General features: G+C 48.3%; 1 protein-coding gene across 4 annotated transcripts in view; it reads left to right on the top strand.

The window, feature by feature from the left end:
• LOC135805096 (mucin-5AC-like) overlaps positions 1-15,565 on the top strand; it is a 31,611-nt gene extending 16,046 nt beyond the window's left edge. The window contains exons 9-13 of one of the 4 annotated variants that reach the window (XR_010551118.1): positions 4,515-4,593; positions 6,040-6,194; positions 11,558-11,636; positions 14,401-14,864; positions 14,988-15,565. Coding sequence is in view for 2 of the 4 variants with exons in the window: in XM_065319090.1 (XP_065175162.1) it covers positions 4,515-4,593; positions 6,040-6,194; positions 11,558-11,636; positions 14,401-14,424 (337 nt within the window). In the remaining 2 variants the exon portion in view is untranslated. Of the gene's footprint in view, positions 1-4,514; positions 4,594-6,039; positions 6,195-11,557; positions 11,637-14,400 lie in introns of all 4 variants that reach the window. The other 3 variants (XR_010551117.1, XM_065319090.1, XM_065319091.1) reach the window with 3 other exon arrangements.
• Positions 15,566-15,737: the final 172 nt, after the last annotated feature.

Here is a 15,737-nt window from a genome sequence, read left to right as displayed (position 1 = left end):
CTCGGCGCGAACCCCTGACTTCACCCCAGAATAAATGTGCCTGTATGAACCCTCTAGACTACTAGGTGTTGGGTGCAGATGGCATCAACGGCGCTACCAGTATCCGGGAGCCAACTGAGGGCAACGGGCTCTGGCTCGGTCACACGCTGGGTAGCAATGGAAACTTTTGCGTCGTCCAACAGAGATGCTCGGTTCAGCCGCACGCGTGCGATCTTGGAGGACTTGTCCGGCTTCTTGGCGTTCTTGCGGCACATTGCCCAGGAATGACCCATTCCATTGCAGTTGAGGCACACTTTGTTGATGGCTGGACACGGTGATTTGGTGTGCGCTGTCCGTCCACAGTTAGGGCACTTAGCACGAGTAGAAGTGTTCTTTGCCTCAACTGGTGGCGGTGATGCTGACTTTGTGCACTGATAGGAGGACTTCTTGGCAGCATGGACCTGGCCGGCGCTAGGGATATGGTGGCTAGTCTGTGTGGCTGCCTCTCCTGCCCGACACACCTTGACTGTCTCCTCCAATGTCAGGTCGGAGGTAGACAACAGTTTGTGCGGGTGGTGTCATCCAGAATACCTATCACAATGCGGTCTCGCATCATGTCCGCGTGGACCCGTGCGAGATTGGTCTTACACGTGGAACAGGCACGTGCCAAACAGACAGAACAGAGCTCATGTTCTACGAAATCGCACGTGTTGAACAACTCCTTCAGGGAAGTGTGGAATCCGTCAAATAATTCCCCTTTCTGCTGTGTGCGCTTATAAAACTCGATACGGTCAAGAATTGGGTTCCTTTGTCGGCGAAGAAGCTGCTTCACCGCCTCCAAAACATCAGGATTGCTCGGGATAACAATGGTGCCCTCCCTGATAAAGCGTCTCAGGTCTTCATCAAGGCACTGATGCATGGCTGATACTCTGGTCTCTTTCGATTTTGCTGTCAGGTGCTGACACCTAGAAAAGTTTTTCCATAGTTCCTGCCAGGTAGCAAACTCTGACAGCGACGCGGAAGACAGCAGCATTGGTCGCTCCGCCGCGACAGGCTTTGGAGCTGGCGGAGCTGGCGACGAGCGAGACGGACTCTGCTGAGTAAAGCCGGTTATAATAGCAGCGAGACGCCGCTCTCGTTCATCGCCTGCCTCCACCTGCTTTTTCAGGAGAGCGGCAAGAGCAACGATATCTGCGCTCGGCAAACTTGGTGCAGCTGCAGAGGTCGGACTGCCGCCATCTGGCATTTCGGAAGACGGTCACGACTAGAGAAACAAGAGAGCTTGGAAGCTCAGGGCCCTACGCTATGCTTTGTTGCCTAGCTCACCATGCATGTTATTAGAACTGATGTTCTTTTCTCACTCACAAGTCAGCACTGCACACATACTCACACACACACACACACCACACACACACACACACACACACACACACACACACACACACACACACACACACACACACACACACACACACACCTACACACACTCTCTCTCTCACACACACACACACACTCATCACAGAATAAACAACTGCGGGGGACAGCCACAGCAAGGCTGGTTGCACTCGTGTGTCCAGAACACAGACAGAAAAAAACATCCAGCGAAAAACAACACCTCGTAGAGTGACAGCGTTGTGCAAGGTGAATCATACAGAAAAGCACAGCAATCGACAGAGCATCCGCACATTCCACGCTTCGCACAACTTATAACCTATATTGTAGCAGCAATATTGAGAAATCTATCGGAGAGAGAGTAACCCAGCACTCTCACTATCATGACCCGTGTGTGAATCCGTACAAAGCTCCTCATTGGGAGGGAGGGTGGGAAACCAGCTTGCAAAGCAAGAAAACAAAAGATGAGGGACTGCGGCGTACCAGTACGCCCAAAACTGTCGGACCTCGGTCCCAGACCTGTTCGTTCGAACAGAACAACATTTCTTGTTTATTTCGTAAAACTCAGCCAACAAGAAATGAAAACGAACTTTCTCTTTCGCCCCAACTTCATTGCGGTCTTATAGTGTTTTACGTCAACCATGACGGCTACAATGCCCAACCATACCACAAAGAACTGATCGGCTACATCATTGTATTGCAAAAAGTTTCCATCTGTTCGAATAACATGCATGTTGAGCTAGGCAAAAAAGCATAGCGTAGGGCCCTGAGCGAAAGAAATAAACTTTCTCTTTGCATTCGAGGGTAATACGACACCGTCTACCACCTTGATGACCTAGGCAAAAAAGCATAGGGATGTTATAAATTTTTCATTTCTCCTATTTTCCTGGGATTCGAACCCACACTATCGCCCTGCATGCATCCCCCCCCATACACTTCGCACACATACTCATTCTTCCAAGTTGCTTCACGTTTAAAATATGATCTTGCATTTGACAGTCCTATTTGAATATTGTGGCCAGCTGTCTTTGTTGGTACGGTGCGGGACAGGTACGGGATAGTGCCAGGCATGCCGATGGCACAAACAAAAAAACACGGAATTAAAGCTGTGTAGACTCTGGCTAGCGCCAGACGTTGCTGAAGTAACGTCTTTTGCATAGCTACGGGAATAGATTAAAATTTAATGGGACCTGCTGGCCTCGTACGAACACAACCGGGATGCACCACGGGCAAGAAAAACACAGGTACGAAACTTCACTGCGCCATGTTATGTTCTTATACACACCACTAGACAACAAGACCTACTTGTAGTTTGGTGACAAGACTTAGGAACCACTAATTTACATTCCCTGGTCAGGAAGAAGAGAGAGACCAGAAAGACCACATGAATCAAGAATATGCATGCGTGCATGCGTCCAACAGAGACGTGACGTAATCATGTGATGCAAGGCGTGCAACGTAACAATACGCGTTATACGGGTGATACCAATTTGAAGTGCATGCGCAATACATGAGTAGCTAGCATGATACATCAGTGCTTAGGACCTTGACAGCACACGGGATTCGGTGGGGTCTGTAGGTGTGGAACTTCACAACCTGGCGATACATGTCACTGTTTACTAGCATACACACATGACTCACTGTTTACTAGCATACACACATGACTCATGGCTTCAGAAGTAACCACTGCACAATCTTCTCTCTCTCTCTCTGAATGTTGTCTGAATGTTGTGTGATCTGACATAAGAATGTTGTGTGATCTGACATAAGAATAACATTGTGCAAGTGATGGGGAATTGTACTTGCTCAATTTTTGACATCCGTATCACATAATTATGGGATCCATATAGTCGCACGGTGCCAAACCTCCAACTAAAGACCGCTTTTTTTGGCCCCAATGGGTGGTCATTAGTTACAGGTTTGGCCCCAATGGGTGGTCATTAGTTACAGGTTTGGCCCCAATGGGTGGTCATTAGTTACAGGTTTGGCCCCAATGGGTGGTCATTAGTTACAGGTTTGGCCCCAATGGGTGGTCATTAGTTACAGGTTTGGCCCCAATGGGTGGTCATTAGTTACAGGTTTGGCCCCAATGGGTGGTCATTAGTTACAGGTTTGGCCCCAATGGGTGGTCATGAGTTACAGGTTTGGCCCCAATGGGTGGTCATTAGTTACAGGTTTGGCCCCAATGGGTGGTCATTAGTTACAGGTTTGGCCCCAATGGGTGGTCATTAGTTACAGGTTTGGCCCCAATGGGTGGTCATTAGTTACAGGTTTGGCCCCAATGGGTGGTCATTAGTTACAGGTTTGGCCCCAATGGGTGGTCATTAGTTACAGGTTTGGCCCCAATGGGTGGTCATTAGTTACAGGTTTGGCCCCAATGGGTGGTCATTAGTTACAGGTTTGGCCCCAATGGGTGGTCATTAGTTACAGGTTTGGCCCCAATGGGTGGTCATTAGTTACAGGTTTGGCCCCAATGGGTGGTCATTAGTTACAGGTTTGGCCCCAATGGGTGGTCATTAGTTACAGGTTTGGCCCCAATGGGTGGTCATTAGTTACAGGTTTGGCCCCAATGGGTGGTCATTAGTTACAGGTTTGGCCCCAATGGGTAGTCATTAGTTACAGGTTTGGCCCCAATGGGTGGTCATTAGTTACAGGTTTGGCCCCAATGGGTGGTCATTAGTTACCGGTTTGGCCCCAATGGGTGGTCATTAGTTACAGGTTTGGCCCCAATGGGTGGTCATTAGTTACAGGTCTGGCCCCAATGGGTGGTCATTAGTTACAGGTCTGGCCCCAATGGGTGGTCATTAGTTACAGGTTTGGCCCCAATGGGTGGTCATTAGTTACAGGTCTGGCCCCAATGGGTGGTCATTAGTTACAGGGTTTACTGTACATGTAGAGCATGTGCATAGCTCCTAGCCACTTGTAGACGCTCACGCTCCTCTGTACAATGACATGCTTCCACTGTACATGTACTGGAGCCTGCAGGTTTTTTGTAACTGTCTATTTCTTCTCTTTTGTACGTACATGTGCGTGCGTGCGTGTGCGCGCGCGTGTGTGTGTGCGCGCGTGTGTGTGTGTGCTCGTGTGTGTGTGTGCTCGTGTGTGTGTGTGTGTTGTGTGTGTGCTCGTGTGTGCGTGCTCAGTGAGACACTAGCTGAGGAAGACCTGACAGAAGCTGAAAGCATCGAGTATCCTCCTTCCACGAAGACTGTCATTAGTCAGGTATGTATGATTGTTTGAAAACTTTTCCATCCTGATTCCTGATGCATGCACTTGAGTACATGTACATGTACTTTGCTCTTGAACTTAACTTATGCCATGGGCGCAGCAGACTTCCGATTGTTTGGGTCGATCAAGTCCAATCTACACGTACTGAGCATGGGACATGGTTACACGTTCACTTTAGTTTAGTATGATCACCAGTGGGGACTGAGGGGAATACATACTTGTGTTTGGTGGCATGTGTTCTCTGGTACCTTCAGTCCCTTTTTTTCTTTTTCTTTTTCTCTTTCCTTTCGAGTAGGGACTAATAATTCCACCTGTACCTGTAATTAGGTGCATACAAGTGAAATGTAGCACTGTTGTGAATCTTGTGATGGCTTTGGTGAAATCTGATTTGAGGTCATGGGATGTACTAGTAGCACTGAAAGTGAAAGTACTGAAAATCCCGCAGTGAACGAGTGTGGAGTGTGACTACAGTAGCATGTAGTCATGATGTAGAGACTGTAATTATTTGAAGGGACGCTACAGTCGACGTCTTTTCTTCTTTCTGTTGGTATCTGCTTCGAAGACCGGCAGTCACAATTACTGCCGCTACTCTAATGATAAAACTATGTCTATCCCTATTTAGCTAGGCCCAGGCACAGTTATGTACTTGGGTATCAACATGCTGAGGGTGTAAAACAGAGAGGTTCCAGGCTGTCCAAGAGAGTGCTCAATACCGAGAGGTAGAGCCGGTTCAAACGATAGGAGGACAGAGAGAGAGGTAGAGCTGGTTCAAACAATAGGAGGACAGAGCGAGAGGTAGAGCTGGTTCAAACAATAGGAGGACAGAGAGAGAGGTAGAGCTGGTTCAAACAATAGGAGGACAGAGAGAGAGGTAGAGCTGGTTCAAACAATAGGAGGACAGAGAGAGAGGTAGAGCTGGTTCAAACAATAGGAGGACAGAGAGAGAGGTAGAGCTGGTTCAAACAATAGGAGGACAGAGAGAGAGGTAGAGCTGGTTCAAAGCTGGCTCAAACAATAGGAGGACAGAGAGAGAGGTAGAGCTGGTTCAAAGCTGGTTCAAACAATAGGAGGACAGAGAGAGAGGTAGAGCTGGCTCAAACAATAGGAGGACAGAGAGAGAGGCAGAGCTGGCTCAAACAATAGCAGGACCGAGAGAGTGTTTTTACTCCGAGTTTCACGCACTACAATGTAAGCGATCATCAGAAAACAGTAATGAGAAATCTGGATCAGTATTTGGTTTATATACTCACAAGGCAAAGTGTAAATAGCTGTAGCATGGCGCAAATCTAAAGTTGTGAATGGCGGCAGTGCTGAGGGTGTATATAAGTACGCTAGTTTGTTAGCTTTTGCTCGGTTTTCAGACTAGGTTTTGAGTGGATTTTGCCAGGGAGCTCTGGAAAACACCCATTGGCTTGCCTTTCACTGGTCTTATTTGCTCAGGATGTGGAGTGTCCCATGTGCCATGGACAGTTTCCAAAGTCGGAAGTCGAGGCCCATGCCTCGGAATGTAATGGGATAGATCCAAGACAGAAACCTAAGCGTTCTGTCTCATCCTTTCGCAGACGCCTCGATTCAGATGATGACGACTTTGCCGGGTAAGTTCTCATCTGGCTTTGCATGTATGTTTGGCTTTAAGACACGACGAGCCTGTGCCATCTACCGTACAGTCTTTTATTAAAGCCTGTCCCATATAGAAGCCTGTGTGGAACACAAGCCTGATTTTTAAGATGCACCGTCAGCACCTACACCTGGTTTCAGTGTTGACGCACATAGAAGTACCTGATTTGAATAGAAGCCCAGCCCTGGCATCGGCTTCTACGAAAATAAGCCCGGCTTTTATAACGCGTCGATAAATAATCAAATTAATATCCATTTGGACTCGAAAATACAGTCGTCCCTCTCTAATCCGGCACCTTTTGCAGCGGCAATTTCTGCTGGATTATCAAATCCTGCTCTCCAACCCGGCCCACCTATTAATATACATGTTTGTGTTGTACGTCAAAACGCAGGGATTTTCTGTGTCAATCTAAGTACTTCGTGGAGTGCATGTCTATACAGTGCATAGGGCATTCCCAAGTGTATGTTACATGTGTAGAATGCTCCCTGGTAAGTTAGTTTATGCACGTCATGCACTGACCAAACTGACATAGCTGTGCACGGCCGTACGGCATGCGATGTACAACTGCTGGATTATAAAATCGAATTATGTACAGTTTGAGCGATTTGTTGCAGAAAATCGCTGCTGGAGGCGGAATTCAAGTGCCGGATTAAAGAGTAGGAAATGAACTGAAAAAATCCGTTTCGCCAGAAAGTGTGATGGTTTGCAAGGGTGCTGGATAAACAAGTGCCGGATTAGAGAGGGACGACTGTATTCATTCAATTTTTTGACAAAATGAGGAGGCGTGTCCGGAAATTGACCGACCGGGGCAACTGGGTTTGATTCATGTATTTCCCAATATGGAGAAAATAATTCATACTTGGAAGTACAATACTAGCAATACTAGCGGGTAATACTAATCCTCGTCTATGTTCCAAAGGGAGCTCACGAAATTGTCAGGTAGTGTTGGCCGACCAGCACGCCATGGGATGCCGACCTGGTACCGTCCATCGGCGATCCACTGCATGGACTCTTTGGCAGCCTGCATCGCTTCCTTCTCCTCCACAGAAAGAGTGGGCTGCTGCGGTTGAGCCTGGCCAAACTCTTCAATGGCCCATAGCCGCGCAATACTTTCCCGAACGTCGTGTGGCGCAGCCCGTGTAAGACAGGTTACCGGGTCTGCCTTGACCTTGCCAATCCTGCCGACGCAGGTCCATCCAAGGGGGGTCAGGCGAGCAATCGGCTCTCCAGGTTGCCCATGGACTTCTCGTATGGCTGCTTGAAGCTGTACTGCATCAAGGCCGAGTAACACATCTACCTGTCGACGGTTCGGCAGTGCTGGGAATGGAATGTTGCGGAGGTGTGCCCAATCACGGCGCTTGTGCACCCAATCCACTGCCTTGTCACTTCCGAGGATTGAGTCGGTCGTGAATGCGTCCAGCGCCGCCGATGTCTCTCCGTCCACACTGCAGAGCTGAACTGTCACATGTGTCGTTGAAAACACCTCAGTACGACCGCTGAGCACTTTCACCGGCAGGTGTTGTCTTTCTCCCGTTAGACCAAGCTCACATGCCACATGCGAACTTACGTATGAGTCCGTGCTTGCGTCGTCCAGCAGTGCATTAACAAGCACTTCGTTCCCACCAGACCTGAGTTTCACTGGCACCGTTCTCATGGACACGGCGATGAGCTTGGACGCTTTGGAAGCTGTTGATAATGCCTTGCTGTCATCTGTAGTCTGACACGTGACAAGGGACATCGCTGGTTCAGACTGCCTGCTGTTGCTTGTTGTCTGTGAACGCTGCTGTTTTCCCTCTGCTGATGTTGCGAGCGTCTGGCGTACCGTAGGCTTGCTGTCTTCGGATGCTGTGTCAGTGCCCGAGGCTGACGACACCTTCTCCGCGTTATGCAGCAGCCGGTGGTGACTTTCGCTGCAACCACTTATGCCACACGCGTCCCCCCAAGTGCATTCTTGCCCACGGTGTCCAGCGCCCAGGCACCGAAAGCACAGGTTGCTGGCCTTGGCAATGCGCCATCGTTCATCTAGCGTGGCCGACTTAAATACCAGGCACCTCCAGACTGGGTGTTGGCTTTGGCAGGCTGGGCACTTGCTTGGAGATGACTTGTTGCGAGTACCGGTAAGCAGCGTTCTTGCACGATGATCCTGCGAGCTGCGGGGCTGGTCTGCTTTTGCCGCTGTGTTGAAACCTGATATCGTCTCTGCCGCCGTCACCAGCTCGGCTTCCAGGGTAACAAATTCCAACAGGCACTCTACACTCTCTGATCTATTATGGTCATATCGCCAGCGATGATAGCGCACTATGATCCGTTCATCCAGCTTCTTCATCAGGGAGTGATAGAGCGTGCCGACCAACAGCTCCGCATGTCGTCCTGCCTCCTTGAGCTGGACAGTTGCTACCATCAGCAACTCAGCGAACTGCTGCAGCTCCCGTGGCTTTCCTTCTCGTATTGGCCGCATTACCTCAATCTCCTCAAGCTGGATTGCCAGACGACGACGCTCGCCGCCATACTTCCTTGTGAGCATGTCCTTGGCAGCTTCATAGGACGTAGCAGTGTACCCGAGACTCTTGATAGTCCGCAGTGGCTCGCCACTCAGATATTGCCGCAGCCTGAGCATCTTGCACTCTGGTGACACTGGCAATTTGTCCACGCACGCTGAGAACGCAGCCCACCAGGCCTCGAAACTTCGTTTATCTCCTGCAAATGTGGGGATCTCAATGCGCTGCATGTGCGTCCAAGGACTGGTTGCGCCACCTGGCCAGGCTCTACTGGCAGCAGGCAGTGCAGATGGTGCAGATGGCACATACACACTTGCCCCTGCATTCAGTCTGCTGCTACTGAATGCAGGCCGGCTGCTGGCCACAGCTTGACTGGTGGATGGCTGTCTGGTACCACTCCTGGGTGCAGCCAGTGAGGCAAGTGGTCTAGTCATGCTTAGACCAGTAGTCAAGGTAGTGGCTGCAGTGAGGCTGCTGCTACCTGTGATGCAATTGATGGTTGTCCCTGTCACTGGTGCTGAGGTAGGCAGTACAGTGTCTTGTACAGACTGAACAGGGCTGGCGCTCACACTTGACACTGACAGATCACTGATGCTGGTGTACGACATTGCACTAGCTCTACCTGTATACGCGTCAAGTGTCCTACCGACCTGAGTGCTTGTACTTACAGGAACAATGGTTTTGCTGCCAACAGTCTCTGTCGGGTTTCCACGCTGACTCCCAGACAGTGTGTGTACTGTGTCCTCATGAGGAGACGAGATGATGTCCGTTCGGCCTTGTGACGGTGACTGCGGATGGGCTTCGCTCAGTTTGTTGACATCGATCTTGGCCTGCGCTCGGTCCATGGCCGCCGAAAATTGAGTCTCCTGTGCTTCCAACTCACTTGCCAGTTTATTCCGCTGGCGAACGTCTTGGCAGCTGCCGATCATGTCTGCCAACAAACTAGTAGCTCCATCGTACAGTGTCGTTAGGCCTTCCAGATGTTGCGAGATCCCTTCGATGTCGCATGGACCATCGGCATTTAGCTGCACTAGCAAGCCTCGTCTCGCTCTCGTGAACTGCCCTTTGATGGCGGCCTTTCTCACTCTCAGTTCGCTCTCCACTTGCGCTGAGTTTAGGCCCGCTCCACGATCCCCAGCTGCTTCCTCTCGCTCTGGAGTTGAGGAGCGACGGCGGCCCGAATTTGGCCTTTCTTCATAGTCGTCCTCCAATTCTCCAGCACTCGGCTCCGCAGCATACTCCAAGGTCGTGGGTTCCGACGATGCCATTATCCGCACCCTATTCCAGGTTCGAGACGCACTGCTACAAATCGCAACGCGAACACTACGATGATCACAATCAATCTGCTGAGCTAATTCCTTTTAGTAACCATCCTCTGCTACCAATTTTCTGTTACTAAGAAAAGCTCACTCACACAGTGACACATTCCACATTCGTGCACAACGGAAAGCGATTCGAAGAAACAATAACCTTGAACTTTCTACATGAACTCCGAAAAGCAACTGTTCACACCAACTAGTCTAAAACACTACTAAAAGTCCAACAACCAGGAACTAAACAAAAGCAGCGCAGCACAGCGCGGCGCAAGCTCCGGTGCATGCATCCGGGAACTCGCGAGACAGAAGCATGCACGTGACCGCTCAGGTCTACAGTCAATGCTACCATGAATGCAAGCATACTAGAAGCAGATGCGTAGCAGTACAGCACAACCATGCATGTGACATATAGTCGTTGGTTCAGACCTCGGGATCTTCTGAACAGAGAGTTTTCCATGATATTAGTCTGTACATGTTGCCGCCGAAACCATGTCGCCCTCATTTGACCAAATGCCACAGCAGAAAGACCAATCCTGCATGCTACATCTTGTGTGGTGCCAAATAGAGAACCCAGAGTCCTGACCCTGCTCCCTAGCTCCTGACCACGTGCAGTTGTCTGGTGTACTGCTGCTTTCGCCACTGATTCAAGGTATGTTTGACTCATTCTGTTTTCGAGACATTGACTTTGAGATGCCACTTGTCAAAGATGCCCTCTGCAAGTGTCAGAAGCTGACGGAGATACGCGTGGGATGTTGAAATGAAATCAGCGTCGTCGGCATACGCTGTTTCCGATGGTAGTTGCGTGTCGGCAATCGGTCCCGGTGGCAGTGCCGATCGAAGATCTATGAAGTGCCGCTTCGAGGTACACTATAAAAATAGCCGGGAAAGTCCATCTCCTCATTTGTGATATTCCCTTTGTAATTGGAGATGCAGGTGACTTAGATGACTCTACCTTCATCTCAATTTCTCAAGTAGTCGTGTTGGCTATGAGGTATTGAATGATGCGTACTTCGTCATGGACGAGAGAAGCCTGATTATAATTTTCTTTCGAAGTCATTAAAAAACGTTCTAGAGACTTGTTACATATTACGTTCCACCCAAGGTCTATGGGTCCAATCCCCACAGGATGCCATGCAAAACACTGTGTACTGCCAATCATCACAGTCTCCCAAGAACCTTTCCCATTGAAACAAAATCTGTACTGTAGAACAAAGACAAGTCATTATCTGTCACGAAATACCGAATACTCCCCCCCCCCCCCCCCCCGCGCGCGTGTGCGAAAGAACTTTGCCGAAATTGCCATTGGACTGTATAGTTATTATTTACTGAAGTATGTTGAAAGACTAGTACAAGTAGCTGTCTCTTCATTTTCTTTGAAATGCTGGAAACTTCGCTGTGCTACTGCAAGTTTATGTTCTGTTTGTTTTCCTGTTGTGGATCCCGACATACTTCTCTCTTTTTTAAATCCTGTACCAATTTTATATGTGTGTGGCCCCCGGGTGTGTGTGCTTGTGTGTTTACACCAGCAACGGCAAGAATTACTCACAGTTTGGTGCTGCCCATGATAGTTCGAGTCCTGGCCAGAATCGCCGAAAATTCTACTCAGTAAGCCTACACTATTTCCTGAATACAGCCCATGCAATTTTAAACACACTGTATAGTCTGCATCTAGAGTCCAGTCTGGAAATGATGATCATCAGATTCTTGTGCTTGGCCATAAATTGGTCCAGAGTTTGAGCCTATTTCAGAATCGCTTCCTATTAAAAAGTGTTTAGGTATACCTAGCCAATGTGGACCATATTGAAATTATCTTTTGGCCAAGTGTTGCGTATTTAGAACAGGGCGAATTAGGATCGGTTTTGAGCCCCTTTCGGCCCACTTTTGATTTGAACGACCGCAGAGATCAATGATTTCTGAATGAACTGTATGATTTTTGTTTTTTGTTTTTGATTTATTTTAGTAATTCGTTGCCTCAACAGCACAATGTACAACTTCAAAGAGGGTCGCACAGAAAACACATTAACTGAGGGTCATCAGAAAGGGAGTGAGAAAAAAAGGTGGAGCATTTTGTCGAAGCCCACTTACTGCAATACATGTGGCTTTTACTAACAACTAGCTGGCAAAGCATGGACACAGGCTCAAGTTACAGTCATCGGGAAACTCAAACATTAAATGCATTGTTGAACAGAAGGGGCGAGACAACAGACAATTTTATTGGAATCGTTTAGGACATGTGAAAGCTGAGCGGCAAAATCCGAAGCATCCTTGCATGTTTTAAGACTAGCTGGTAGTGCATTCCAAAGCGATGAGGCTCGCGAAGAGAACGAATTCTATCCTATCTTGGAGTGATACAATTGAATTGTCCTGTTGAGAGTCACTGTGGCACGAGTGGAATGTGCACTGCAAAAAGAGGGGAAACGGTGAGCCAAACAAAGGGCTGGCTTTCCAATATAGCATGCAAATGTGAACAAAAGATATGTATGTAGGCAGCGATACTCTAACGACTTTAGATTCAGACTTGCTAAGAGGGGCGCGACATCAGCATTAACCCTTTACCATCCGACCAAAATTCCCCAGCAGTCCCAAATGCAATAATTTTCACCTTATTCTGAGAATATCTTCGGTTCTAATCAACCAATTTTCACAAACTTGGGCATTCTGGAAAGCTCTCCACGCGCTGCGTCCATTGAGGTCAAACAGGACACTACCAAGATCACATATCCAGCGCCAGGGAGCTTCAAATACACCCCATCGCTTGATATACGAGGAAATTCTCTCCTCGCCAGCCATTTCTCGCTACTTCATCGTAAACAATCCAAATTTTTTGCTTGAGTTTCTTTTCATGCTGCCCACGCACTCAAAGCATGCAAAAGTGACTCAGCATGTCAGGAGAGGGGAAACTCCCCGCTCAAGGTCAGTCACTCAGAAAGAAATTCGACTTTTGCCGTGGCCGAAATGTCGAGCGGAATATCTTTAGAATGGGACATCGCAGCTCTTCACCGAATGATGCAATGGAAAGCTGAGCTCTTCGGCTTCTTCCTAGATACTTAGTTATTTACATTCCGACAAGAATCGATCGAGTTTCGAATGTTTTAGTGTACGCATGTCCATCGATCTCTAGAGATCGATTCAAGTACGCACGGATGGTAAAGGGTTAAAGGATGCGCCACACGCAGCACGCACTGCGCTGCGATAAAGTCCAAAGAGATGTTCTTTAGTGCTGGCAGAAAGGTGTTGAGCAAAGACGGACAAGCAATATTCAATGTCCGGTTGGATGGCACTCAGCAGATATCGCCTAAAAGCAAACAATGACAGGTGGAATATTCGCCTCAAAATTTCGATTTTACTAGGTACTTTGCAGGCTATATTATTGACTTAGCTGACGAAAGATAATTGTTTGTCCCCAATCACGCCAAGACGACGAATCACATCCACTATTTGCAGCTGCACACCAGCCAGGCTAAGGCTAGGCAACTGGTGGTGATTCTTTTGCCTTGACGGAATACACATTATACAGTGGTCCCTTTATAATCCAGCACCATTTGTGCTACGGAAAGTCTGCTGGATTAGGGAGGGTGCTGGATTAGAACATCTGATTTACTGCTGCTATGTGCATGAAAGGGACATTTTGGTTGCTGAAACTTATGCTGGTTTATAGAGGGTGCTGGTTAATGAAGTGCTGGACTAAAGAAGGACGACTGTAGCAGTTTTTCTCAGTGTGAATGTACATGCTGCACGTTCAAGCACTTTACTTTAAAAGATGCTAGTCAGGGACACTGGCCCTGACTGGGCGATCATTACATGCCGAAGTGCAATCACCATGCAGGTAATGTGCGCTGCTTTAAAGATCCAGGGAAAAGTTGCTGTTTGTAGCGAGGTGTTGAAGATTACAGTCAGGGAAGGGGCTATTACTGCTGCAGTAGTCTTCAGGAGGTATGTCAGAAGACCATCAGGTCCTGGGGCTTTGCCGATGCTCAGCGACTTTAGCTGTTTCCAGACACGATCGACGGTGACCGGTTTGATCTCCGTGAAATCAGACGATTTGGCAGGACCATGCACCATGTCGGGTTTGTGTCCGTAACAATGCTGCAGAAGAAGTCGTTCAGGTCATTGGCCGGAATTGCAGGAGGGATGTGGGTACATGTGCGATGGGTGACATGGTTGATTGTTGTCCACAAATGCTTCGTGCTGCGGCGATAGTGCTCGCAAATATGCTTGAAGTGGACATTACAAAGGTGCTCATTCCGGCTGCAGAAGCTTGGGGGTCTTAGTTTTAGCTGGCAAATCCTAAATCAATTGTCCTTTTTTGTCCTGTACTTGAGTATATTTGTCTGTGTGTGTGTATGTGCATGATTGTTGTTTTGCTCAGCGCCGGCTAACAGACGATGGTTGAGACCACGACATCCCACCCAGTGGGTGCACACGCGTGTGTCAGGTTCCATCCTCACGAACACCAGCTTTCTTGTGCGTAGATAACCCCTGTGGTAGAATGCCTAGTCTCCCCCTCTAACACTGCTTTGTTATGCAGTTCCCTGGATGCAGATGCCCTGTTGCTGTGGGATGAGCCAATTATCCGTACACATAGCGGTCGCTGCTTCTGCTGTTCTTCTCTTCATCGCGGGCTTGTTCTCGGCTGACCTAATACTCTCCTCACTGCTGTCTTGTTCTCGGCTGACCTAAGCCTCTCCTCACTGCTGTCTTGTTCCCAGCTGACCTAAGCCTCTCCTTACTGCTGTCTTGTTCTCAGCTGACCTAAGGTTCTCCTTACTGCTATCTTGTTCCCAGCTGACCTAAGCTTCTCCTCACTGCTATCTTGTGCCCAGCTGACCTAAGGTTCTCCTCACTGCTATCTTGTTCCCAGCTGACCTAAGCTTCTTCTCACTGCTATCTTGTTCCCAGCTGACCTGAGGTTCTCCTCACTGCTGCCTTGTTCCCAGCTGACCTATTATTATAAAGCTTCTCCTCGTTGCTACCGTCTTGTTCTCGTCTGACGTAACTCTTCCAGCAGCTGTTCATCAGCTATGAATTGGTTTACTTATTCTTCTCTCAACACATTCAGTTTGGATTTTTTCTGCCCAACCTCTTTTTTGAAGTGTACACCACGCGTTGGCTCGGTCTCTCTCCGTGATGATTTCACTCGGTCTCTCTCCGTGATGATTTCACTCGGTCTCTCTCCGTGATGATTTCACTCTGCGCCAGTGTTGTTTGCCAATACTAGTAGCAGTAGTAGGCCTGAACCTTTGTGTTTCGAAAAGAGCAAATGGCTGCAAGAGAAATAGCTACAACGTGCAGTTCTTATCTGCATACGCCAGTATTCCTTTTCGATGTTTTTGAGTTTTGTATTTGTCGCTGTTGTTGTACAGACATACTGCTATAACGTTATTATGAGATTACTCTTTCTTTTATCTTTAAAAAAAAACGGAATAGTTTTTTTCTTCTTCATGCAACTCCACCTTTTTTTTTATAGATTTCTGGAGTACCATATGCTGAGAGAATGTCAATGTACAACCAAGAAAAGACGATCACTCCAGCAACCATGGTGGCGATTTTTTTTTGTTTTCATTCTGGGCATGCACGCCTCCGCAATGAACTTGACCTTGAGCTCAGGTCAAGACATCCTGCATACCGTGAGCGTGGCAAAACAACCCATTAAATTTTAAAATAGTACAAGTGCACACGTCTATAATGACTATTGTACTCGCAACA

This window comes from Sycon ciliatum, chromosome 1, assembly GCF_964019385.1.
Source record: "Sycon ciliatum chromosome 1, ocSycCili1.1, whole genome shotgun sequence".
NCBI lineage: Eukaryota > Metazoa > Porifera > Calcarea > Leucosolenida > Sycettidae > Sycon > Sycon ciliatum.
The sequence above is the reverse complement of the archived record's forward strand: the minus strand, read 5'-3'. Positions and strand labels throughout refer to the sequence as shown.